Below are 27724 nucleotides of genomic sequence, written 5' to 3'. Positions count from 1 at the left end.
CTCCCTTATATTGCCCCATGCAGGATGTCACTCCCCCCCTTATAATGCCCCATGCAGGATGTCACTCCCCCCCTTTAATGCCCTGCTGCAGAGGCCTGGGAAGAGGTAAGTATTGTGCCGCCGGCTGCCGGGGCCCTGAGCAAGCGAAGGGGAGCGGGCACTGACACTGCTCTCCTCCGCTCACGGGTCCCATAGCGCAGCGGGGTGCCCGACAGCGAGTGGCCCCCCCCGCCTGCTCAGGGCCCCGGCACTTGACGGGGTGCGCCAGGTACTGATGCCGACCCTGCACTCTTGCACAAGGGCCTACCGGAGGATTCTCCTGTTCTCCTGTGGGCCAGTCCAAGCCTGACTGTGCTATATATAATAAGGCTACATTCCTGCATTGAGCATGTCCTATTCTGATCCTCAAAATCAGATCACAACTGGACATTCTCTGACCCTCACAGATCTTATTCTCAGATCCATGATTTTCATGGATGTGTGAATGGACCTATAAAACTCTACGAGTCTGTGGACCATCCAATAAAAAAATCTTACAGCACATGGACATTTCACACAAATGTGAGAATGCAGCCTAAGGGATTTTACAGATAACATTATCACTCCAAGTCACACAGTGCAGATACAGAATAATATTTACATCCAGGCACTTACCGCTGACGTCTCATCTGATCAGAGTCGGTTTCTGCTGTTTCTTCTCCATCTGGTCAGACCTTCATGTCGACATCTCCCAGCCACGACTCGTCTTGTCACGATGATCTCCAGTCTAGAAAATAACAAGGTCACATATATTGTATATATACACGTGTTTCCCCCACACTGCGCCCCTGAATACAGATATGTAGACCCCCTCCCATTAATATACTATTAGCCACTTAGCAATCAAAATATAAAGTGATAAGCAGCATTGTGTCCCCCATTAACTATAATCTCCACCGGCCAATAGTATAAATTATTCAGTCTCTGTGACTCTCCCCAATTAACTGTAAGGCTATGTGCACACGGAAAATATACCAGGTTTTACAGTACAAGCAAAGTGAAACCCCCATCGCTGCTCTCTCCCAGCACCCCCATCATTGCTCTCCCCCAGCACACCCATCACTGCTCTCTCCCAGTACCCCCGTCATTGCTCTTTCCAGGCACCTCCATCATTGCTCTCTCCCAGCACCCCCATCACTGCTCTCCCCAAGTACCCCAGTCATTACTCTTTCCAAGCATCCCCATCATTGCTCTTTCCGAGCACCCCATCATTGCTTTTTCCCAACACCCCCATCATTGCTCTCTCTCAGCACCCCTGTCATTGCTCTCTCCCATCACCCCCATCATTGCTCTTTCCCAGCACCCCATCATTGTTCTCTCCCAGCACCCCCATCATTGCTCTCCCAGCACCCCCATCATTGCTCTCTCCCAGTACCCCATCATTGCTCTCTCCCAGCACTGCACCCCCATCATTGCTCTCTCCCAGCAACCCCCATCATTGCTCTCCCCAGCACCATCATTGCTCTACCCATCCCCACCATCCCCATCATTGCTCTCCCCTTCTCCACCATCCTCATCATTGCTCTCCCATCCCCACCATCCTCATCATTGCTCTCCCCATCCCCACCATCCCCATCATTGCTCTCCCCATCCCCACCATCCTCATCATTGCTTTCTCCGTCCCCATCATTGCTCTGCTCTTCCCCACTCTCCCCATCATAGCTCTGCCCATCATTTCTCTCCCCATCATTGCTTTGCCGATCACTGCTCTGCCCATCATTGCTCTCCCATCATTGCTCTCCCCATCATTGCTCTGCCCATCACTGCTCTGCTCATCACTGCTCTTCCCATCACTGATCAGCCCATCATTCCTCTGCCCATCATTGCTCTGCCCATCATTGCTCTGCCCATCATTGCTCTGCCCATTACTGCTCTGCCCATCAATGCGTTGCCGATCACTGCTCTTCCCATCATTGCTCTGCCCATCATTGCTCTCCCCCCACCTCCCCTCATTCTCCTGTTCCTCTCCCCAGTGTATCAGTACAAAAAAAAACAAAACAAAAAACACAACTTACCTCTCAGCACGCTCCCGCAGCATCCTCCTTGTTGCCGGTAACTTCCTCCCTTACACAGGCCCGAGCTGCTTGATGACGTCATCAAGCTGTACGAGCCTGTGTCAGGGAGGAAGCGCCGGGCAGGAAGCAGAGGACGGATCCCTCAGCTCCACTGCCATTTTCCTTCTGTCAGCAGCGGAGCTGGAGGGATCGCTAGCTGCTCGCCGCACATGAGAGGGCAATCTGGCCATGGGCCCCCCAGAGCCTGGGGCTCCGAGAAGCAGGCCAGATTGCCCTCAACATTAACCGCCCGGTAAGGGCCCCCCTGCACCCTTGCACGGCCAGGCTCCGGTGCAGCTGCACCAGCGGTAGGTCCGCCCCTGTCTCTGAACTAATTGCTGATATCTCCCACCACGTAATCTCTGGTCCTCCCAAGACCTCCTTCTCTCCTCCACAATCGTACGTTCCTCATCCAATCGCCTGCAAGACTTCTCCCGAGTATTCCCCATCCTGTAGAATTCTGTGGCCCAACACATCCGATTATCCCCTCATTTGGAACTTTCAAGCGGAACTTTAAAACCCATGTCTTCAGAACAGCTTACAGCCTGCAATGACCCCACTGCCACCTTACCAACAGCAGAGCTGTTGCACCCCCCAAGACTACTATCCTTCCCCATTATCCTGTAGAATGTAAGGCCGCAATGGTAGGGTCCTCTCCCCTTTGTACTTGTCCGTCACTATTAGTTTGTTCATTGCAATTTCTATTTGTGTTTGTATGTAACTCCTCCTCATGTACAGCACCATAGAATCAATGGTGCTCTAAAAAAAGGTGTAAATGGATGGGGGCATTTTACAATGTAGCGGACCACCTCTTTACACGTGTTCATTGGGTGATTGGCAGCAGTTTACACTGCACAGTTATTGGGGAACATAAGAGTATGTGATGAATGATTAGTGCCGGTCGTCATGGTGACTGTCTGTGACAATAAACCATAGGGAGCAGCGAGCATGGTGAATGGCATAGAATGGATGATAGCTGACAATGATGTTACTATGGTAATAAACTGGGGTGGATGGTATGGATGATTACTGCAATCATTACACTGCTTATAATCTGGAGGGGAGATGATGAAGGATTCCTGCAATATTTACTGTAATGACGTATGTGCTTTATTCACAGCGGCCTGCTGATATATATTTATGTACCGTATATAGTCTTTTAATTGCTAGATGAATGCAGAGGAGAGGGAGAGCGCGCGGTGGATGCTGGGCTGTGCCAGGAGGTGGCGCCACTGGGTCACGCCGGCATGAATCTGGAATGTGACATGACCTCAGCGGGGTCAGAGCCGGATGTAGCCGGGGTCAGAGACGCCCAATGAGCCGTCAGCGATAGCGCCCCTCACAGACCCTTATAACAACCAAAGGGAATCACAAAAAAACTTTTTTCAAATTGAAATGGATGGGGGCATTATTGATTGCAGAGGACGACCTCTTTAATAAACCGTCCTGTTATTTAGTAACAATTCTTTATAAAGGGACAGTGAACACTTCTGACTAATTGTAACTTATAATTTGTGGGGTCCTGTAAATGAAGAGGTTCCTGCACACGGCCCGCGCTCAGCAGACAGCAGACGGGTCACTCACCAGCACCTTTAGGAAGGCAGCTTTTCTAAGAAAAATAAAAGTAGCATGCCAAAAATGTGTATAGAAATCCATGTAGCAGCCTTATGGCAGCTTTACATTCTAGCTGTAATTCCGGCTTATCTCGTCTTTTGGTTTTTATTTTGATTTTTCTACTTTTCTCTTTTCTACAACTACAAATCTGTCGGCTTTCTAATATCGGCTCGTGGACCTGTTGGTTCAACCACATTCACCGTCTCCTATTACTAAATCAGGATCATCACAGTCCAACGTTGTATTAAAATAATTTAATGTCATCAAACAATAATGAGAATTGCATGAACAGGATGTGGAGAGCAGAGTTTCAGAATCGGGTGGATTCAGTCCTCTCTTCCTAGACTTAGACCCGGCGATATAACACAAGAAGCAGAATCATTAGAGCTGCGCTCACTTACACGGCAGACAGGAAGTGTGATATAACACAATCATTAGAGCTGCGCTCACTTACACGGCAGACAGGAAGTGAGATATAACACAATCATTAGAGCTGCGTCACTTACACGGCAGACAGGAAGTGCGATATAACACAATCATTAGAGCTGCGTCACTTACACGGCAGACAGGAAGTGCGATATAACACAATCATTAGAGCTGCGCTCATTTACACCGCAGACAGGAAGTGCGATATAACACAATCATTAGAGCTGCGCTCACTTACACCGCAGACAGGAAGTGCGATATAACACAATCATTAGAGCTGCGTCACTTATACCGCAGACAGGAAGTGCGATATAACACAATCATTAGAGCTGCCTCACTTACACCGTAGTCAGGAAGTGCGATATAACACAATCATTAGAGCTGCGTCACTTACACGGCAGACAGGAAGTGCGATATAACACAATCATTAGAGCTGCGCTCACTTACACCGCAGACAGGAAGTGCGATATAACACAATCATTAGAGCTGCGCTCACTTACACGGCAGGCAGAAAGTGCGATATAACACAATCATTAGAGCTGCGCTCACTTACACCGCAGATAGGACGTGCGAGATTCCAATAAACATTTAAAGCTGCTTAGATTAAAAAGGTTGTTCCAAAAATCGTCATCTATTCCCTATGGGACTGTAGGGAATAGTCGGGGCTGTAATCTGACAGTCTTATAGACAATGAATAAAGTTGTGGTCTAGCATGTACACCTCCACTCCATTCAATACAGGGCTATGCAGAGCCTGGTTCCTGGGATCTAGGGACCCATTGTCTGGATTGCTAAGGGGGCCAGTGGTTGGACCCCAAACGATTAGTAAGTTTTATTATTGATATGGGACAACTAGGAATTTTGGGAAAAACTCTTTAGTTTTGTAAGAGTCAAGGCTGTGTGGCACCCCAGGGGGTCTGGTTGCCACAGTGGTAGTAATACCATGTCTGGGAGCAAAACAGGGGTTTCCTGGTCAGGAACACAGTACCTGCAACACCTCCTGCCCCAGACCAGAAAGGGGAGGATCCTGCCCTTTATAACTGGGTCTGGAGGCGGGGTTAGAGCAGTCTAGTCTAGGCAGTCTAGTCAAGTGTGAGGAGTCAAGTGGGACACGCAGGAGCAAGAAGCCAGGGACTGGAGCTGGAGATAGCTCGTCCTGGACAGTTTACACAGAGGACCGGACACCAGAGTCCAAGGCTGTGGGGATTGCATACCCAGCAGCAGATACCACAGGGCAGGAGATTGCAGGTCTCCTGGCCCCATCAGAAGCCCGGAGTCTCAGCCACACAAAAGGACCAATACCGCCACAGAGGAGCGAGGAATACACAAGGCCCGAGTCGCCAGCCATATGGGTGAGCAGAGCACGTTACACTCAGGGACGTGGGCTACAACACGACTATAAGCGGGATAGCCAAAGAGTACAGTCAGAACGGCAGGCCTACAACTCCACCTGGCCAGGAGGACTTTAGGATTGCTCCCAGACTGATCAGGCCTTCATCACTAGCCGGTACTCCCGTTGGGGCCCATATAATTGCCAACAGTAAAGACCCTGGGACTGCACTGCAAAGACTCCGTGTTGTCATTACTGATAACTTGCACTACTATCATCATCATCCACACACACTGCCCTGAAGCAACACTCTTCCTGTGAGGAGTTATACTACCCTGCTGCCAAACCATCAGCTTCAGAGGACTGTTCCGCAGCGGTGGTCTCTATTGACTGCACCTGGGTCATGGACCGGGTCACCGCCACGGTGACTACAACCCCCAGCATCTACAGGCCCTGCTCCGGGTACCCCACAGCCCAGGGGCGCGTTAGCTGTATGTATATATATATATATGGATTAGAATGTATATAAGTGGATTACATGAAGTGATAACATTCTATAATATATATACACAGTATAGACACATATATATATATATAATTAAATCCTCTTATATTTAGTAATTGAAATACTTTTCCACAATTAGACGTCAGAAGCAGAAGCCGTTGTATCATTTCAGTTTCTATTGTTCTTCTCTTTATGACTCTTTACATTCTTATCGGCATATATGTATCAGTACATTACAGCTGGAGATGATTTATTGCCGTTCATGTGATACAAATTAGGCAATGTCTGGAATCCCACTAATGGTTGGACTAGGACGGCCATTATATTAGTGGTCTGCAGGTTCTGAGCCTATAACTCAGATACAACCAGGGGGGAGTACGGGATTTCCAGGGGGGCCGCAGGCAGAACACTTGTATTTCTTATAATATATGATAAACTGTTCTCCGCTGTTTCAGCGCAGTAATAGCCGAGTATTATAGAAAGCCGACTGCTGACTGACACACAAGGTGACATCAATGGTCTCAAGGATTGAACGTTGATCGTTCCATTCTCAGGGGGTCTTGTGTGTAAGGCTATGTTCACACATCATGTTTCTTTCTGCAGCAAAACCTGATCTCTTGCCAGATGTTTGTTCAGGATTTTTCTTGCTGTTTTGCTTATTTTTTGGTGCATTTTTGCTGCGTTTTTTTCACTGTCCTTTTGTCTCTTAGATGTTTGTACTTAACGTTCAGTGAAAAAAAGATAAAAATTTCTGGTTTTGGCGCAAAAAACACTGAAAAAAAACACTGAAAAACCTGACACCTGCATTTTTGGTGCGTTTTTTCAGCGTTTTTTTCACCACCCATTACTTTCAATGGGTAAAAAAACACTGAAAAAACGCTGAAAGAAGTGACATGCTCTATTTTGCAAAAAAAAAACATGATGTGTGCAGGAGATTTCTGGAATCTCATAGACTTTGCGGGTACTGCAAAACGCAGCTGAAAATTAGCATAAAAAAAGCATTAAAAAAAAAACGCTGAAAAAAAACATGATGTGTGAACATAGCCTGAAGGTTGGTAAACACTTAAAATATAATGCAATGAAGACTCGTCTGATCCTCACAGTCCTCTACTTCTGAGATTTGTAGAATCTCATTCACACCTTCACTCAAGTGTAGGTACAAAACAGGGATCCAGGTCTCTAATAAATCCACACCTCATCCACCGTGAAGCTTCAGCTGCCTTCCGTCCAGCGCCGGACTGGGGTGTCTGGGGCCCACCAGGGACATTGACTCCAGGGGCCCACCCACCCGGGCCCACCCTTCAGCTATTTGCAGATACCTGTTCGCCGTTATCCCCATTATATTGGCGGTTCCGGCCCATCGCTGTGCGCTCACCAGAAATGCCATGTACAATTACTGGAGTTTGCATTAAAGGGTTTTTATTGGTGAAGTTCTCAGCGATGCACAGGTTGGGAAGGGGGTCACTTATTTATTGGTGGAATCCGCGCTGTCAGGAGATTGTGGCACTTTGAGTATTTGGTGAGATTTTCACCTCTGTATTTATAAGACAAATCCAGGAGTGGAGCGATCCGAGGTCATGTTTTATGCATTTCTCACCCACTCCTGGTTTTGTCTTATCAATACAGAGGAGAAAATCTCACCAAATGCCAACTTGCTTTCTCTGGTGAACCTCTGTAACTGCATCTCTGCTGCTGTGTAATAGTCACAGGACAGGGAGGGGTTAAACATCCAAGTATTTAATATCTATTGGAAATAAAGAGGTTTCCCCTTATTGATATCAGATAAAACAAATGACCAACCACAATCCACTCTACCAAGACCAATATTACCAGATAGAAGGCAGAAATACCACCACACTGTGACCAGATCACATATTACCACCACATAGTGCCCAAATAATGCCACATACAAGGCACAAATACCGCCACACCATGACCAAAGCACATAATACCACCACATAGTGATCAAATGCTACCAGATACAAGGTATAAATACTGACACACCATGAGACCACATATTACCACCACATAGTGACCGAATAATACCACATACAAGGGACAAATATCGTCATGTCATGACCAAAGCACATAATGCCACCACATAGTGACAAATAATACTAAAATAATAAAAATGTAAAAAAGCTCTGTATATTGGATCAGTGTACAGGTTATACAGTGATCACCAGTGACATTATACACAGGAGCTCTGTATGTAGTGTCAGTGTACAGGTAATGCAATGATCACCATTGATATTATACACAGGAGCTCTGTATATAGTGTACAGGTAATACAGTGATCACCAGTGACATTATACACAGGAGCTCTGTATGTAGTGTCAGTGTACAGGTAATACAGTGATCACCATTGATATTATACACAGGAGCTCTGTATATAGTGTCAGTGTACAGGGAATGCAATGATCACCATTGATATTATACACAGGAGCTCTGTATATAGTGTCAGTGTACAGGTAATACAGTGATATTATACACAGGAGCTCTGTATATAGTGTCAGTGTACAGGTAATGCAGTGATCACCATTGATATTATACACAGGAGCTCTGTATATAGTGTCAGTGAACAGGGAATGCAATGATCACCATTGATATTATACACAGGAGCTCTGTATGTAGTGTCAGTGTACAGGTAATACAGTGATCACCATTGATATTATACACAGGAGCTCTGTATATAGTGTCAGTGTACAGGGAATGCAATGATCACCATTGATATTATACACAGGAGCTCTGTATATAGTGTCAGTGTACAGGTAATACAGTGATATTATACACAGGAGCTCTGTATATAGTGTCAGTGTACAGGGAATGCAATGATCACCATTGATATTATACACAGGAGCTCTGTATATAGTGTCAGTGTACAGGTAATACAGTGATATTATACACAGGAGCTCTGTATATAGTGTCAGTGTACAGGTAATGCAGTGATCACCATTGATATTATACACAGGAGCTCTGTATATTGGGTCAGTGTACAGGTTATACAGTGATCACCAGTGACATTATACACAGGAGCTCTGTATGTAGTGTCAGTGTACAGGTAATGCAATGATCACCATTGATATTATACACAGGAGCTCTGTATATAGTGTACAGGTTATACAGTGATCACCAGTGACATTATGCACAGGAGCTCTGTATATGGTGTATAGTGTACAGGTAATACAGTGATCACCAGTGACATTATAAACAGGAGCTCTGTATGTAGTGTCAGTGTACAGGTAATACAGTGATCACTATTGATATTATACACAGGAGCTCTGTATATAGTGTCAGTGTACAGGTAATACAGTGATCACCATTGATATTATACACAGGAGCTCTGTATATAGTGTCAGTGTACAGGTAATCCAATGATCACCAGTGATATTATACACAGGAGCTCTGTATATAGTGTCAGTGTGCGTGTATAGGTAATACACATACTCACAAGTTCTTTATCTGCCGCGGACCTATATCACATCTTCTATGCAGGACTTATCTCTGCAGGAAATAACATAGTTAGCTATAACTGATCACTTCCAGAGCACAATCCACACTTTTCCCAAGATTTCTACACTACATGAAATGACAAAAAAGCAACATAGTGCGGCACTCCACAGTAACAGAGCTCCAGCGTCATTCTGTGCCGGCTCATCTGTCAGCAGACATACTTGTCTGATGGCAAAGATGTAGCAGAGCTGAAGACAGAAGACCTATGGATTACGTTGGAGTGAGGATTTTTCTTTATTAAAGATGGAGTCCCTAAGTGTGTTTTATTTTTAATAAAAAAAAAAAAATCTGTCTTTTTTTTTTTCTGTTTACTAGAAATTGATGGTGGCTATGTCTAATTTGGCGTGACCCCATGAATTTCGGGCTTAGTACCAGCTGATAATACAAAGCTGGCCTGGTACTAACTCTATTATTACCCAGGGTGCCACTCACCACCAGGGCCGCTGGAAGAGCCGGGTAAAGCACCTGGAAATGGTGCTATGATGAATGCGCCATTTTCAGGGGTGGCTGCGGGCTGCGATTTTCAGCGTGGGGGGCCAAGAATTCTTGGGCCTTACCATGCTGAGAATCCCAGCCCCCAGCTGCCTTGTTTTATCTGGCTGGCGATCAACATATGGCATATGTTTTCATTGAAGACAAATTAAATGAAGATAATAATACCAAAGAATTTGTGATTGCAATCATTTTCAGGAAGAAACTGAGTATTATCTGACAGAATTGCAGGGGTGCCAATACTTTTGGCCACCACTGTATATCCTAGTGAAATAAATTTTTGGCTGCAGATGTTGTTCTCCATACAGGGGTACTCGGACAAGATAAACTCAAAATTGGTATATAAAGCAGGCTGCATCTCAGCTTAAAATTCTTTGGGGCAAATATTGTTCTCCATACAGGGAAAAAAAATAACTTGGGTCCGAGCAGCTTCCTGACCCTCATCACCAGACGTTTCCTCCCGGGTGGGGAAGGGTGGAGGTGATCCTGATGAGACTCAGATACCTGAGGGTCACGCAGACGGTACTGTGCTGTCAGGGCAAAAAGAGGAGGAGGTGGACTCTCAGTGCGAGGAATGGGATAACACATTGGATGATGATGAGGTTGTGTATCCCACTTGATGTGAACCCAGAGGCACACAGCTGAGTAGCTCATCTGAGGAGGTGGAGGAAGAAAAGGAGGTTACAACTGCAAAGAGCACTGCATCCTTACCCACAACTGTGGAAGTGAGCAGAACCGGTCGCGGATCTGCAGCTCGCAGGGGTGGCAAGGGTAGCCTTGCCTGGGCCTTTTTTGACCCTGCAAGGGATGAGCCAACTCACATTATCTGGCAACTTTGCAAGAAAAAACTCAATAGAGGGAAAAAGTGCAATAATTTTACTAGTACATGCATGAACCTTCACATGCCCAATCAACATGCGTTACTCTGGCAATCTCACTGCGATAAAATGCCGGTCTCAACAACCATCAGCCACCCCCATTAACCACATCTGCTGCTTCTTCCTCCTCTTCTGTTACCGTGCAAAGTATTGTCACGCAGGTCTCCCACCGCAGAATCTCTGGTTCTTTACCCGTCCCAGTCAGGCTGAGTGAGACCCGTCAGCTGTAATGGAAGTAGACATGCCTGCTGGTTTTGACCGATCTAACAGAACGAGCAGACTACAACTTTATCGATCCATTGTAACATCTCCGCCTGCACCTCACTCCTGCAGTTTGTCCGGTTCACCGTACTCCACCCTCTCTCAGCACGGCAGCCAGCCCTCAGTCCCTTAGTTGTGGTCACGTAAAAGATTGTTTCCTCCTACACATGACAAAGCTAAGAGATTGAATTCCACCATCACCAATCTGTTGGCCACGGAAATGGTGGTGTCAGGCCCTAATTTTTTGAAATGTGAACATTATTGGTTGGGTCTCCATTTGCTGGTTTGGCTGTAGTGGCTGTCTACCTTCTGAACATTGTGTTGAAGCTCGCAAGGTGTCACGGGTTTACCGTGACAGAGAGGAGCCAGAAGACCGCAGCGTCTGATTCCTCCCACTCCTGCACTCATTAGAAGCCTTTCACCTTCATATTAATCGGTGCAGGGGTTAATCTGCTCAGTTGTGAGCTCCTGGAAGCTTACCATGATTTAGGGTCTCAGCATATTTGTGCCGTGCATCTCACCTACTGTGTAACTCTGTACCCCAACACATCAGACTGTCGCCTACCGTGGAAACCTTGAAAAGCAAGCTGAAGACCCACTTCTTCTGACAAGCGTACAATCTGCAGTACCCCTCGCTCCACCATACCGCTGCACGACTAGCTGTACCCCCGTCCTACAGTATCCTCACCCATCCCTTTTAGATTGTTTGTGCGCCCTTCCTGGCACGGTCCTCTATCCTCTTGTACCAGTCGGTGACCCCTTTTCACATGTAAAGCACCACGGAATAAATATCGCTGTAATAATAATAATTATAGTACTTGTACTCTGGGACAATTGATGGCATTTTCTTGGTGTCTACCCCTAATTTGTTGTGTTTTGGAAGCTTTTAGGCCCGTTTGGAAGTGTTGTATATGCGTTTGTTTTTGCCCCCCATTGAATCCTGAATTCGGTAATGTTCAGAGAATATTCAACGAATAAATCTGTGAATATTGCAGATTTGGCAAATGTAATCCGAACCGAATATTGAAACATTCGCTCATCTCTAATAGTGGGTTATATGAGCCGGAGGTTATGAACATGGATGACGATACTAATATATGCCGCACTCTAGATGGAGATCCTACTAATTCATACAATACCCCCTTACATTGTCTTTTGGAGGAGGGTTTGGTATCGGCTGTACTTAATGCCAAACAAATAGAACGATTAAAGGAAAATCACCCACAATGTCCAATATTTCATACATTACCGAAAACCCACAAAGAAGGAAACATCCATCAGTCTAGAGTTACATTCAATACTGGCTGCAGAGAAGATTCCTATAATATAGTGAATATTACCAGAAAACATTTACCTATGTTATACACTGACAAGGATCTAGCAACAAGAAAGACAACTGACACGTGGAGGACAAACACCAAAGGTTTCATTGAATGTGGGAGAAATAAATGTGGTTGGTGCAAGTCTGTGCACAAAGCAAAAATGTCTGCATCTACTAACCATAATAAACCCTATAATATCCGACATCTCATTAGTTGTAGCTCCACACGTCATTGACACCATACAATGTGAAGCTTGTCTGCTGCAATATGTGGGGGGCACGGTCAGACCCTTACGTCACCGCATTGGGGGACACGTTAGGGACGTTCTTGGCCCCACAACACGTAATACATCTCCAGCATCACAACATCTCATACAACACAATAGGGATTAATCCCTTTACAGTTGTGGGTATTGAATATGTCACCAGACCAGCTAAGGGGGAGATTGGTATAAAAAGTACACCCCCGAGAAGCCTTGTGGATTCTGGAATTGGACCCCAGATTCCCCAGTGATATGAATCTTCCTTCAGACCTTGTATCCATTTACTGAATTGTGTTTTTCCTCTTTTATAGTAATTATACATAATATACACATTATAGATGCAGACACTTCATTCTTCTATTGCACGGATGCTTTTTGTTGTGGACATATGATCGTCCATAGGGGTAATGTAGACATACTTGCACATGTCCATTTGGGGCTGGGGGTCTCCGCTGTGCATTAGACCCTATGATGTGTATAAGAAGTCGGTTACTGGTTATTTTTTGTTCCATGACTATGAATCAAACACATATAATAGTTCTAAACGCATAGCTTTTGCGACTTTCCCCAGGAGATCCTGTTCTTGGCTATGTGCGCACGTTCAGGATTTTAATGCAGAAAATTCCTTCAGGTTTCTGCATCTCTTGGCAGGAAAAACACTGCAGAAAAAACACACGTTTTACAGCTATTTTGATGCGTTTTGTACAGCAATGAATCCTTTTTGGAGCCAAATAAAGATATTTGAAAAAAGAAATGTGGGACATCGCTTTAACCCTTGGATTACTGTCAGACCTGTATATTGGTTAATTTAACTGATTAAAGAATGTGTCAGTTGTAGTTCAAATAAAGTGTTTTACTCTGTGTGTGGGTTTATTTAGCTCTTTACTTAGGTTTAGTAATGAGATGGCCTGATTGACACCTTTTCATCACTAAACAAAAGGGCTAGGTGTCAGCTAGTCCCATACGGGTTAATCCCATTAGTATTCCCATTCATGTCATTTCTGGGGCAGCTGAGAGCTGCTCTTTTTAGCCTAGGAAGGTGCCATTAGGCAACCATGTTCCCTGGCTATTAATAACAGCTCACAGTTGTTTTGTTAGAACCTTGCTCTTAGTTTTTTTTCCTTTGCTGGTCACATGACCTTGTTGGCCTATTTAATCCTGCTCCGCCCTTCTGCCTTTGCTGGACTTCATTGTATATCTACTTTCTAGCTAGCCTGTGCTCTGTGTCTTGCTCTGTTAGTTTGCTTGGTCTACTGACCTCTATGTTCTATATATTTTGTTTGTTCGTCTGTCTGCTACTATTTCTGTTAGGAGGTGTCCCATATTCCTCCCAGTCCTTAGTACTTGTAGGGATTCCTTCCCCACATCTATAGGTCTCCGTACAGACTAGCTTAGGACTTTAGCAGGTCTGATCGCAGGATCAGGTCCCCTGTTACATCGTAGGGATTAAGCTGAGTTCTATCGTAGGGACAGATCTCCTCTCTTTCCTTAGCTCTGGTAGCAGAACATAACAGTAAGTCCAGCCAGCAAATTCTCTAAGGAAAGATTTTTCTGTTCCATCATGGTGTCGGTTCAGGATTTGGCTCATCGCCTGCAGGGACTCTCTCTGGAGGTGGCCGAGCTCCGTCAGCATGTGAGTAACTGTCCTGGAGCACATTTCTTGGAGCCTAAGGTATGTTTGCCGGATTTATTTTTTGGTAAACACCGAGAATTTTTTTTCATTTAAAAATGCTTGCTTATTGTATTTTCGTTTGAGACCCAAGTCCTCTGGGGATGAATCCCAGCGCGTAGGGTTCATAATGTCACTTTTGCGCAAAGAGCCTCAGGAGTGGGCCTTTTCTTTGCAACCTAGTGATACATGCTTCAGATCAGTGGATAGTTTTTTTTCTGCTTTGGGACTATTATATGATGATCCTGACCGTGTCGCATCAGCTGAGACTGAGTTGAGACGTTTAAAACAAGGATCAGGTAATGTGGAAAAATATTGTACTCATTTCCGTCGTTGGTCTACTCAAACAGGGTGGAACGATTCTGCTCTGAAAAGTCTATTTCTTGCTGGGCTCAGTGAAAGGGTTAAAGACCTGCTAATTGCTTATCCTACACCTGAAGATTTGCAACAGGCTATGCAATTAGCTATACGGGTGGATAGAAGACTGCGTGCAAGGGTTAATGAGAGCAAATCCTCTGCTATGTCAGTTTCTGGTTATGAGAATGTGTGTACTAACAGTGGTGAACCGATGGAGATTGGATCGGTGACACCTCGCTCTCAAGAAAAAGACCGTCGATTTTCTGAAGGCTTGTGTTTCTATTGCGGAAAATCTGGTCATTTGATTAAAGGCTGTGAGCTTCGTATGAAGAAAGAAAAAAAAATGGTCAGTCACGCCCGTATTGCCTGTTTAAATTCCAAGGGTATATTTTTAGCTGCTTCCACGATTGCTCAGAAAAAATTAATGGAATTTCGGGTGTTTGTGGAATGTGGGTCTACTCTGAATGTAATTGATGGGGGATTCGTGGAAAGACTCAATTTAAAACCTGAACCTTTATCATCCCCCATTGCTGTGGTTTCTGTGGATGGTTCCCCTTTGAAGAATATTACTCTCAAGGTCTGTGAATTTCCTCTCACTATTAATGGTGTTCACCATGAGAAATTGGATTTGGTAGTTTTGAATAACTTGCCTTCTCCAGTAATATTGGGATTGCCCTGGTTAAAATTTCACAATCCTGTACTGGATTGGTCTACCAGTGAAATTAAATCCTGGAGCCATAAATGTTATGACAAGTGTTGTAACGGGCGTATTGCAGCTTTGGATAGGGGAGAATTGCCTGTTCCTATTCAGGATTTTTGGAGAGTTTTTTCTGAGAAGGAATCACAGGTTTTGCCTCCCCATAGAGACTATGATTGTTCTATTGAATTTGTCCCTGGAGCGACTCTTCCTAAAAGTCGTTTATTTAACCTTACTATTCCTGAGAGGAAGGCTTTGGAGGAATACATACAGACAAGTTTGGCCGCCGGTCACATTAGGCCCTCTAAGTCTCCTGTGGCGGTTGGATTTTTTTTTGTAAAAAAAAAGGACGGCGGTTTACGTCCTTGTCTGGATTTTCGTGAGATTAACAAAATTTCTGTACGCAATCCTTACCCACTGCCATTGATTCCTGATCTGTTTAACCAGTTAATGGGGGCCAAGTGGTTCTCTAAAATTGACCTTAAGGGGGCATACAATCTGTTGCGCATGAAGGAGGGTGACGAATGGAAGACTGCTTTTAACACTCCTGTGGGTCATTTTGAGAATCTGGTTATGCCTTTTGGTCTTACTAATGCTCCTGCATTTTTTCAGAATCTTATTAATGACATCCTTAGACCTTTGATCGGCAAAAATGTGGTTGTGTATTTGGATGATATTTTGATTTATTCGCCGGATCTGGAGTCTCATTGGCGGAGCGTGCGTGAGGTATTACAGTTATTAATGGACAATTTGCTTTTTGCTAAGCTGGAGAAATGTGAATTCGCTGTACAGAGAATTAGTTTTTTGGGCTACATTATCTCCAGCAAAGGTTTTGAGATGGATCCGGTTAAGGTTCAGGCTGTGCAGGAATGGCCTAGGCCTATTGGTTTGAAATCGATACAGAGGTTTTTGGGTTTCGCCAATTACTACAGAAAATTCATAAAAAAATTTTCTAGTATTGTCAAACCTCTGACTGATCTCACCAGGAAAGGTGCTGATGCGGTTCAGTGGTCTTCTGAGGCCATTGAAGCTTTTGTGTATCTCAAGGAGAGGTTCACCTCTGCTCCCATCCTTATGCAGCCTGATGTTACTAGGCCGTTTTTGGTTGAGGTTGATGCTTCCTCTGTGGGGGTTGGCGCAGTATTGTCTCAGGATAACGGGGATGGATTACATCCCTGTGCCTTTTTTTCAAAAAAATTTTCGGAGACTGAACTGAATTACGATATTGGTAATCGGGAATTATTGGCTATTAAACTCGCATTTGAACACTGGCGCCACTTCTTGGAAGGTGCGGAATTTCCCGTTCAGGTTCTTACGGATCATAAAAATCTGATATATCTTGATGCTGCCAAGCGCCTGAATGCCCGTCAGGCTAGGTGGGCACTGTTTTTCTCGCGGTTTAATTTCTCCGTTACTTACATCCCATACTAAGAATGTTAAGGCGGATGCCTTGTCTCGCAGTTTTTCTCCCATAGTCGGTGCTGAGAAAGAGGAGAACATTTTACAAGAAGGTGTTGTGATAGCTGCTTTGGACTCCGTTTTGGAAGATGAGATTCTTAAAGCTCAGGAGAATGCCCCATCTAACACTCCTCATGGGAGGTTGTTTGTGCCTGAGACCTTTAGGAGAGATTAGTTTGTTGAGTGTCACGAATCTCGGTTGGCAGGTCATCCCGGAATCTCTGAGACCAAGAGACTGGTGGGTCGCAGTTTTTGGTGGCCTGGATGGCAGAAGGAAGTCATTAAGTGGGTGCGTCAATGTACTATATGTGCTAGATCTAAGTCCTCACATACTCCTGCTGCGGGGTTGCTTTGTCCTTTGGAGGTTCCCAGTGCTCCTTAGACACATTTGGCTATGGACTTTATAACTGACCTTCCCCCCTCTGAGGGTTTTACTGTCATCTGGGTGGTCGTGGACCGTTTTAGCAAGATGTGTCACTTGGTTCCTTTCGTCAAACTGCCCTGCGCTAAAACTCTCGCTAAGGCCTTTGTCAAGGAAATTGTCAGACTTCATGGCGTTCCTACTGACATTGTTTCTGATAGGGGTCCTCAGTTCGTGGCTCGTTTTTGGCGTGCCTTTTGTGATAGGTTGGGAATTCATTTGTCGTTCTCGTCCGGATATCATCCTGAATCTAATGGCCAGACAGAAAGGAAAAACCAGGATGTTGAGCAGTTCTTGCGTTGTTTTGTGTCAGACAATCAAGAGGGGTGGTCTGAGTTTCTGCCACTTGCTGAATTTGCTCTGAACATTCATACATCTTCTTCTGCTGGTTGTTCGCCTTTTTTTTGTTGTTCTGGGAGACATCCGTCGTTTGGGTCGTTCTCCAAGTTGGGATCTGCCGTGCCTGAGGAGGAGAATTTTTCCGGTGATTTGGAGAGAGTTTGGACGGATGTGCGTGGTAATCTTCAGGAGGCCAACAGAAAATCTAAAGACTACTTTGATAGGAAACGACAGGAGGTTTTGTTTGCTGTTGGTGACATGGTTTGGTTGTCCTCTAGGAATCTGCGGTTGAGGATTCCTTCTAAGAAATTGGGTCCCAAGTTTGTAGGGCCCTTTAAGGTGCTTCAGGTTGTCAACCAATCTGCTGTTAGGTTGGAGGTTCCTACCTCCTGGAGAATTAATCCGGTATTTCATGTCTCTCTGTGGAAAAAAGCTGTTGTATCGGATTGTGACGCCTCTGCCTCTGTTCCTCCGGTGGTGGAGGACGGGGAATATGAAATTTCTCGCATCCTTAACTCTAGACGGTATAGAGGTAGTTTGCAGTATCTTGTGGCCTGGAAAGGTTTCGGACCCGAGGATAACTCTTGGGTGAGGTCGGATGATGTTTCCGCGTCCAGACTTATCAGAGCGTTTCACAGGAGATTTCCTGATAAGCCTGGTCCTAGGGGATCCGGAGGATCCTCTTAGAAGGGGGGGTACTGTTAGAACCTTGCTCTTAGTTTTTTTTCCTTTGCTGGTCACATGACCTTGTTGGCCTATTTAATCCTGCTCCGCCCTTCTGGCTTTGCTGGACTTCATTGTATATCTACTTTCTAGCTAGCCTGTGCTCTGTGTCTTGCTCTGTTAGTTTGCTTGGTCTACTGACCTCTATGTTCTATATATTTTGTTTGTTCGTCTGTCTGCTACTATTTCTGTTAGGAGGTGTCCCATATTCCTCCCAGTCCTTAGTACTTGTAGGGATTCCTTCCCCAAATCTATAGGTCTCCGTACAGACTAGCTTAGGACTTTAGCAGGTCTGATCGCAGGATCAGGTCCCCTGTTACATCGTAGGGATTAAGCTGAGTTCTATCGTAGGGACAGATCTCCTCTCTTTCCTTAGCTCTGGTAGCAGAACATAACATGTTTGTTTAGCCGCTACGTCCCCCAAAACGCTGTGTTCTAATGCCACACTTCTGTTGTCAATACATGCGGATCCACCGCATATAATGACATTTTAATCAGTCAAAATCTGCAGGGAAGACCCAGAAATTGATTTTCTGCAGGTGAATTTGGGTATGCCCATGATCAGGAGCCGCTGTGGGTTTGGAGCTGTGTATTTATGCAGTGTGAAACCCACAGTGTTCAGATATTACAGCATAGTGGATGGGATTTCTAGAAATCCTATTTCCACTATGTGTGCATCTGAGGCTGCGGATCACCCGCGGACACTGACATGCGGTGTGTTTTTCAGGACCGCAGCATGTCAAATTCTCCTGTGGAGTCACTTGTCTCCGCAACATAAATTTGACCACTAGAATGTATTGTATTGTATTCAGTGAACACATGCAGACTTACCTGCGTTCAATAGAAGCAGTGTTTTGGACGCAGCCAACATATGCTGCGTCCAAAGCGTTGCCACGCCCGGATCGTGGGCACATAGCCTTATATAAAAAAAAAAAAAATGGCGTGGGCTCCATTATTTTCATAATCAGCCAAAGGAAAGCCAACCGCTGTGAGGTGATATTAGTAGCCGGGGAAGGGGCCATTAGCCAAAAATGTTTCCTGGTTATTAACAGCACACAGCTGATTGCTTAGCCTTTACTGGCTAGATTACAGGGGAACCCCAGAAAAAAATTGACGTAGGGTCCCCTATAAAATCTAACCAGCAAAGGCTTTACAGACATCTGCGGGTTGATACTAAAAGCCAGGGAAGGGGCCATGGATCCTGGACCCCTCCGCGGCTAATAATATCACCTCTCAGCTGCCCCAGAACTGGCGCGGGGTTCATGTCAGCTTGTATTGACAGCTCACATGAATCGCAGGTTATAGAAGCCCCCATTACTAACCCCGTAGTAATGTTTTTGTCATTTTTCAATAAAGACACAGCTAGAATAAAGTTTTTATTGAAATAAAATTATACACGGTTTTAATCTTTTATTTGAAAATAAAAAAACACTATACTCATCTAACGCCCAGTCCCTGAAGCCCTCGTCTCCTGTAAGAAACCAATAATAAAAAACAACCATATCCCTTACCTGCTGTCATGATCTAATCCCAGTGTCCCACGGCAATCCGGTTAACTTCTACAGTATCCACATCAATCACTGATGTGACTGTTGTAGAAGACAGCTCTGTATACACCGACAGGGGTGTAATCACTGCTATCAGTGTACATCGCTGCGCTGCTGGAACTGAGTTCACTGGAGTTCATCAGCTGAAGATCAGCTGATAAGCCCTGGTGCCCTCATACACTGCATCAGTGTTGCATGGGAAAATTCCCAAGCAGCACTGATGCCGTATGTGAGGTCACCGGAGCTCGACAGGTGACCTCAGCTGATGAACTCTAGTGAACTCAGTCCCAGAAGCGCAGCGATGTACACTGCCGGGAGCGATTGTCGGGTGGTTGGGTTGCCGTGAGACATCGGGAGGATGGCGGACAGGTGAGAATACAGTGTTTTTATTTTAATATTGATTTTTGTTTTCTTTTTTTTTTTTTACACTGCGCACAGACGCTGGTTGAGGAGACTACTTCTCCCCTAAGCTGCGCCTGCTCCCACTGTTATCAGCGGGATCGGCCATCGGATGATAGGAGGTGTAGTCTTCCGCGGTCCATTCTTTGTGCGGTTTTGCGGCGTTTTTGACTCATTGACTTGAATTGAGTCCGTCAAATATGCAGCAAATCCGCAAATATATTTATATCTGAATTTTTTGTTGCAGATTTGACTGACTCAATTCAAGTCTATGGGTGAAAAACGCTGCAGAAACGCACAAAGAATTGCCATGCTGCAGATTTAAACACAATGACAATCCGGTCAAGATAATTCCTGATCATGTGCACAGCACTTCAGGATTGTCATTGCATTAGCTGGCACACGGATTACCTAGCGTTTTTGGTGCATTTCCGAGCAGAAATAATGCAGCGAAAACACATCAAAAACGCACAGTGTGCACATTGCTTTTTAATGTTTCTGCGATTTTAATTTATATGTTTCCATATAAGGTTTTGTTTTTATTCTCACTGGAAAACAGGTGCGGGATTATCAGTAACTTAATAAATTCCATCCATTCCTTCCCAACTGTGATTTTCCCTCCGAGCACTTCCCATGGATCTCACCAAGCATTGAGAGATGAGCTGAAAGCAGACAATGTTTTCTATAGAGGAATGGCAGACATGGGTGCTGTCCACATAGAAAGCCTCTCCTAAATCCCATACACAAAAAAGTCGCCCTACAACCTGCCAGGACACATGCGGAAACATATGAAGCCTCCTGGGACTTTATACTCTGGAGTGATGAGACCAAGATAAATGTGTTTGGAACTGATGGCTTCAAAACTGTCTCAAAGGTGAGGAATACAATGAGAATGCATGGTGTCTACAGAGAGACCTGGTGGTGGCCGTGTCCTCATGTGGGGCTGCATGAGCGCTGCTGGTGTCGGGGAGCTACAGGTCATTGATGACATCATGAATTCACAGATGTTCTGCTTTGTTACGCCCACTGGTGGCGCTAGTGGACTTCTGGACCCACCGGCCCGACCCTGGAGGGGCGTAACTAAGCAGCTACTTTGGTGTTCACTGGAGCCACTAGTGGTGAGGTCAGGCTTGTGCGGCAGGTAGCTGCCAAGTACAACTCCAGGGTGGTGGCCGGCAGTAGCTGCTGATCCCAGGGGTCAGCTTAGCTGACACTGATTACAGCTCCATTCAGACTCAGTAAATAATGTCCAGGATCACTGACACGGAGACTTAGGGGAATGTTCAGACACTGGACGCACTGTGACCAGGGGACTTCAGAAACAGGAATGGCCACACTAGGACCAGGGGACAATGTTCAGGGCTCTGGCTGAACCAGGACCATTTGACAAGGGTTCAGGCACTGACTGCTCCGGGACCAAGGACGAGGGTTCAGGCACTGGCCGCTCTGGAACCAGGGGATGAGGGTTCAGGCACTGGCCGCTACAGGACCAGGGGACGAGGTTTTCGGTACGGGCTACTCTAGGGCCAGGGATTCAGGTACAGGACTCTGGCCACAGCGGGACCAAGGGTTTACGGACTCAGGACCCTGGCCACACCAAGACCAGGGGACCTCACAAGTCACTAGCAGTACACCTTGCTAAGGGGAGAGTGAGTCTTTTATACAAGATGCCTCCCAGCTATTGGTTGGGAGCCATCTTGCAGGTGTACTACTTATGCTAAATGCCTCTCAGCAACCAGCTGAGGCATTTAGCATAAGGAGCACGCTGCCCCTTTAAGAACAGGGAAACACGCATGTACTAGACGCCGCCGGTAGCTGCAACGCAGTCACAGGAACAGAGGACAAGGAGAGCGCCAGGAACCAAGCCCACGGCCGGAGCGGTGAGAAAGCGTCTTTGCATGGAGGGAGAAGAAGACACCATGCGAGGGCGCCGGCATCAGCGTTACTCTATAGTGGAAGAAAAGATGCTGCCATCACTCCGTGCCATTGGTAGACCTGCACTTCCCCAACATGACAATGATCCAAAACACACATCTAAGGCCACTGTTACATTTCTGAAGAACAGGGTGACAGTGATTCTGTGGCCAAGTGTCTCCTGATCTGAACCCAACCAAACACCTATGGGGGATTCTGAAGAGACAAGTTGTCATCGCTCCATCCAGCATCCAGGCTCTAAGAGCTCGTTATCGAAAAAGACAAAAAAGATAGATATAGTATTGTCACTAACTTGTTCATTCCAGGCCTAGAAAACTTGGTGCCGTCCTTTAAAATTATGGAGGCCATACAAAATAATAGATGTAGTAGCTTTTGATGTGGGGTGTACTCATTTTTGCACCAACTAATTTGAGTAAAACTGAAGGTTTTGTAATGAGAGTTATATTATTACCCTTACTTATATAATTAGATTACAAAAAAAAAAGTTCTATGAAATTCAGTGTTGGCAAAATTTTAGAAATGGATTCAGTGAGATATTAAATAAAATCTTACTCATCAAAGGGGGTGTACTTATTTATGCTGAGCAATGTTTATTAAATTTATGAAACAGTGAACATAATTACAGTTTTTTTTCTGTATGACTTCTCTCATGTTTTAAAAGATATGATTTATATGTAAAGCATTTCCCACATTCTGAACATGAATACGGCTTCTCTCCTGTGTGACTTCTCTGATGTATAAGAAGCTTTGATTTTTTTCTAAAGCATTTCCCACATTCTGAACATGAAAATGGCTTCTCTTCTGTATGAATTCTCTTATGTGCTGCAAGATTTGATTTATCTGTAAAGCATTTCCCACATTCTGAACATGAATATGGCTTCTCTCCTGTATGAATTCTCTGATGTATAATACGACTTCCTTTAACTATGAAGGACTTCTCACATAGTGAACATGAATATAACTTCTCCCCTGTGTGAGTTCTCTGATGTGTAACAAGCTGTGATTTATTTGTAAAGCATTTTCCACATTCTAAACATGAAAAAGGTTTTTCTCCTGTGTGAATTCTTTGATGTTTAACAAGCTCTGATTGACTTCCAAAACATTTCCCACATTCTGAACATGCAAATGGCTTCTCTCCTGTATGAATTCTCTCATGTGCAACAAGGACTGATTTATATATAAAAGATTTCCCACATTCTGAACATGAAAATGGTTTCTCCCCGCTGTGAATTCTCTGATGTATAACAAGATCTGATTTATATCTAAAGCATTTCTCACATTCTGAACATGAATATGGCTTCTTTGCAGTATGAATGCTCTGATGTCTACTAAGTAGCCCCTTACCTGTGAATGATTTCCCACATAGTGAACATGAATATGGATTCTCAACTGTGTGAGTTTTCTGATGTGTAATAAGACTACTTTTATATGTAAAGCATTTCCCACATTCTGAACATGAAGACGACTTCTCACCTGTATGAATTCTCTGATGTGTAGTAAGATTCCCTTTATATGTAAAGCATTTCCCACATTCTGAACATGAAGACAACTTCTCTCCTGTGTGAATTCTCTGATGTGTAATAAGATTCTCTTTATCTGTGTAGGATTTATCACATTCTGAACATGAAAATGGCTTCTCTCCTGTGTGAATTCTCTCATGTCTAACAAGATTTGATTTAGTTGTAAAGCATTTCCCACATTCTGAACAGGAGTATGGTTTCTCTCCTTTGTGTTTTCTTTGTATTAAACAATCTGAGCTTTTAGTAAGTTGCTTGTCACACTGAAATCTTGTATCCACTGTGTCACCTGGAATAGTGGTAATAATGTGAGATTGCTCAGGAGATGATTCCTCGTGATTAGGAGGATTATAAGAAGGTGAAATGCTGTGAAGTCCAGAAGGTGCAGGAAGGGTGATGAGGTTTCCTCCATTAGAGTGCTTCCTGATATCTTCTTTTTCACAATTCAGTGATGAACCGTTATTCTCACAAGGATTTCCTATTAGGATGAAAGATAAATTAGATGTGATTTTTTTTCTTCAACACAAAAGAGATTTCTGAATGTATTTTCTGGATCTCACAATGAAGACCCTCGTCAGTGAAAGTATCGGTAATAAGGAGGACAACTACATGCCATAACATTAACACAATGACGGGTAAAGTGAATGACACTTATAATCTGGTGACATTGGCACAAGTCAGGGGTGGCAGAGATTAGACAGCAAATAGACAGTTCTTAAGGGAACCTGTCATCAGGATTTACCTCCTTAACCCTTTCGCAACCCTGGAATTTTCCATTTTTGCGATTTCGTTTTTTGCTCCCCTTGTTCCCAGAGCCATAGCGTTTTAATTTTTTGGTCAATATGGCCATGTGAGGGCTTATTTTTTGCTGGACGAGTTGTACTTTTCAACGCCATTACTAGTTTTACCATATCGTGTACGGGAAAATGGGAAAACAATTCCAAGTGCGGTGAAATTGCAAAAAAAAGTGCAATACCACAGATGTTTTTATTTTTTTTACTATGTTCACTGATTGCTAAAACTGACCTGCCATTCTTATTCTCCAGGTCATTACGAGTTTGTAGACACCAAACATGTATTGGTTTTTTTCTATTTAAGTGGTGAAAAAAAATTCCAAAGTTTGGTAAAAAAAAAAAAAAAATGGCGCCATTTTCCGAGAACTGTAGCGTCTCAATTTTCTGGGATCTGGGGCTGGGTGAGGGCTTATTTTTTGCGCACCGAGCTGAAGTTTTTATTGATACCATTTTGGGATAGATCTGATGTTTTGATCGCCCGTTATTGCATTTTATTTCAATTTTGTGGCGACCAATAAACGTAGTTCTGGCGTTTAGAATTTTTTTCTTGTTACGCCATTTACCGATCGGATTAATTGTTTTTTTTTATATTGATAGGTCGGGTGATTCTGAATGCGGCGATACCAAATATGTGTATGTGGGGTTTATTTTTATTATTTTATCTTGAATGGGGCGAAAGGGGGGGTGATTTAAACTTTTAGACTTTTTTAACTTTTTTTATATTTTTAAAAACTTCTTTTTTTCACTTACTGCATGCTTCTATAGTCTCCATAGGAGACTAGAAGCAGCAACTGTGCGATCGACTCTGCTACATACAGGGGACGAGAAATGCACCTGTGCTATGAGCGCCGACCACTAGGTGGCGCTCATAGCGACCAGATAATGACAACCACCGAAGTCTTCTAAGGAGAAACATACAGAGGAGAGATGCATACCTCTCTGGATTATTGAGCAGTGAAGCATTATCTCTCTGGATTATTGAGCAGTGAAGCATTACCTCTCTGGATTATTGAGCAGTGAAGCATTACCTCTCTGGATTATTGAGTAGTGAAGCATTACCTCTCTGGATTATTGAGTAGTGAAGCATTACCTCTCTGGATTATTGAGCAGTGAAGCATTACCTCTTTGGATTATTGAGCAGTGAAGCATTACCTCTCTGGATTATTGAGTAGTGAAGCATTACCTCTCTGGATTATTGAGCAGTGAAGCATTACCTCTCTGGATTATTGAGCAGTGAAGCATTACCTCTCTGGACTATTGAGCAGTGAAGCATTACCTCTCTGGATTATTGAGTAGTGAAGCATTACCTCTCTGGATTATTGAGTAGTGAAGCATTACCTCTCTGGATTATTGAGCAGTGAAGCATTACCTCTCTGGATTATTGAGCAGTGAAGCATTACCTCTCTGGATTATTGAGCAGTGAAGCATTACCTCTCTGGATTATTGAGCAGTGAAGCATTACCTCTCTGGATTATTGAGCAGTGAAGCATTACCTCTCTGGATTATTGAGTAGTGAAGCATTACCTCTCTGGATTATTGAGCAGTGAAGCATTAGCTCTCTGGATTATTGAGCAGTGACGCATTACTTCTCTGGATTATTGAGTAGTGAAGCATTACCTCTCTGGATTATTGAGCAGTGAAGCATTACCTCTCTGGATTATTGAGCAGTGAAGCATTACCTCTCTGGATTATTGAGCAGTGAAGCATTACCTCTCTGGGTTATTGAGTAGTGAAGCATTACCTCTCTGGATTATTGAGCAGTGAAGCATTACCTCTCTGGATTATTGAGCAGTGAAGCATTATCTCTCTGGATTATTGAGTAGTGAAGCATTACCTCTCTGGATTATTGAGTAGTGAAGCATTACCTCTCTGGATTATTGAGCAGTGAAGCATTAGCTCTCTGGATTATTGAGCAGTGACGCATTACTTCTCTGGATTATTGAGCAGTGAAGCATTACCTCTCTGGATTATTGAGCAGTGAAGCATTACCTCTCTGGATTATTGAGCAGTGAAGCATTACCTCTCTGGATTATTGAGCAGTGAAGCATTACCTCTCTGGATTATTGAGCAGTGAAGCATTACCTCTCTGGGTTATTGAGTAGTGAAGCATTACCTCTCTGGATTATTGAGCAGTGAAGCATTACCTCTCTGGATTATTGAGCAGTGAAGCATTACCTCTCTGGATTATTGAGCAGTGAAGCATTATCTCTCTGGATTATTGAGCAGTGAAGCATTACCTCTCTGGATTATTGAGCAGTGAAGCATTACCTCTCTGGATTATTGAGCAGTGAAGCATTACCTCTCTGGATTATTGAGCAGTGAAGCATTACCTCTCTGGATTATTGAGCAGTGAAGCATTACCTCTCTGGATTATTGAGCAGTGAAGCATTACCTCTCTGGATTATTGAGCAGTGAAGCATTACCTCTCTGGATTATTGAGCAGTGAAGCATTACCTCTCTGGATTATTGAGCAGTGAAGCATTACCTCTCTGGATTATTGAGCAGTGAAGCATTACCTCTCTGGATTATTGAGCAGTGAAGCATTACCTCTCTGGATTATTGAGTAGTGAAGCATTACCTCTCTGGATTATTGAGCAGTGAAGCATTACCTCTCTGGATTATTTAGTGGTGAAGCATTACCTCTCTGGATTATTGAGCAGTGAAGCATTACCTCTCTGGATTATTGAGCAGTGAAGCATTACCTCTCTGGATTATTGAGCAGTGAAGCATTACCTCTCTGGATTATTGAGTAGTGAAGCATTACCTCTCTGGATTATTGAGCAGTGAAGCATTACCTCTCTGGGTTATTGAGTAGTGAAGCATTACCTCTCTGGATTATTGAGCAGTGAAGCATTACCTCTCTGGATTATTTAGTGGTGAAGCATTACCTCTCTGGATTATTGAGCAGTGAAGCATTACCTCTCTGGATTATTGAGTAGTGAAGCATTACCTCTCTGGATTATTGAGCAGTGAAGCATTACCTCTCTGGATTATTGAGTAGTGAAGCATTACCTCTCTGGATTATTGAGTAGTGAAGCATTACCTCTCTGGATTATTGAGTAGTGAAGCATTACCTCTCTGGATTATTGAGCTGTGAAGCATTACCTCTCTGGATTATTGAGCAGTGAAGCATTACCTCTCTGGATTATTGAGCAGTGAAGCATTACCTCTCT

At 44.2% G+C, this 27724-nt stretch overlaps 2 protein-coding genes across 2 annotated transcripts in view; one reads left to right on the top strand and one right to left on the bottom strand.

Annotated features, from left to right (window-relative positions):
• LOC141223137 (gastrula zinc finger protein XlCGF66.1-like) overlaps positions 1 to 27724 on the top strand; it is a 352937-nt gene that overhangs the window by 265942 nt on the left and 59271 nt on the right. The gene's annotated exons all lie outside the window — the stretch shown is intronic.
• The window catches only part of LOC141223151 (uncharacterized), a 42472-nt gene continuing 37575 nt past the window's right edge, over positions 22828 to 27724 (bottom strand). Inside the window, exon 3 of the mRNA XM_073666777.1 lies at positions 22828 to 24235. Within this exon, the coding sequence (XP_073522878.1) occupies positions 22860 to 24235 (1376 nt within the window). The 3' untranslated portion in view covers positions 22828 to 22859. The remainder of the gene's footprint in view (positions 24236 to 27724) is intronic.

This window comes from Phyllobates terribilis, unplaced genomic scaffold (genome assembly GCF_046119375.1).
Source record: "Phyllobates terribilis strain yellow unplaced genomic scaffold, ASM4611937v1 Scaffold_370__1_contigs__length_1879735, whole genome shotgun sequence".
NCBI classification, from domain to species: domain Eukaryota; kingdom Metazoa; phylum Chordata; class Amphibia; order Anura; family Dendrobatidae; genus Phyllobates; species Phyllobates terribilis.
Note: the sequence above shows the minus strand (reverse complement) of the source record. Positions and strands in the feature narration are given on the sequence as shown.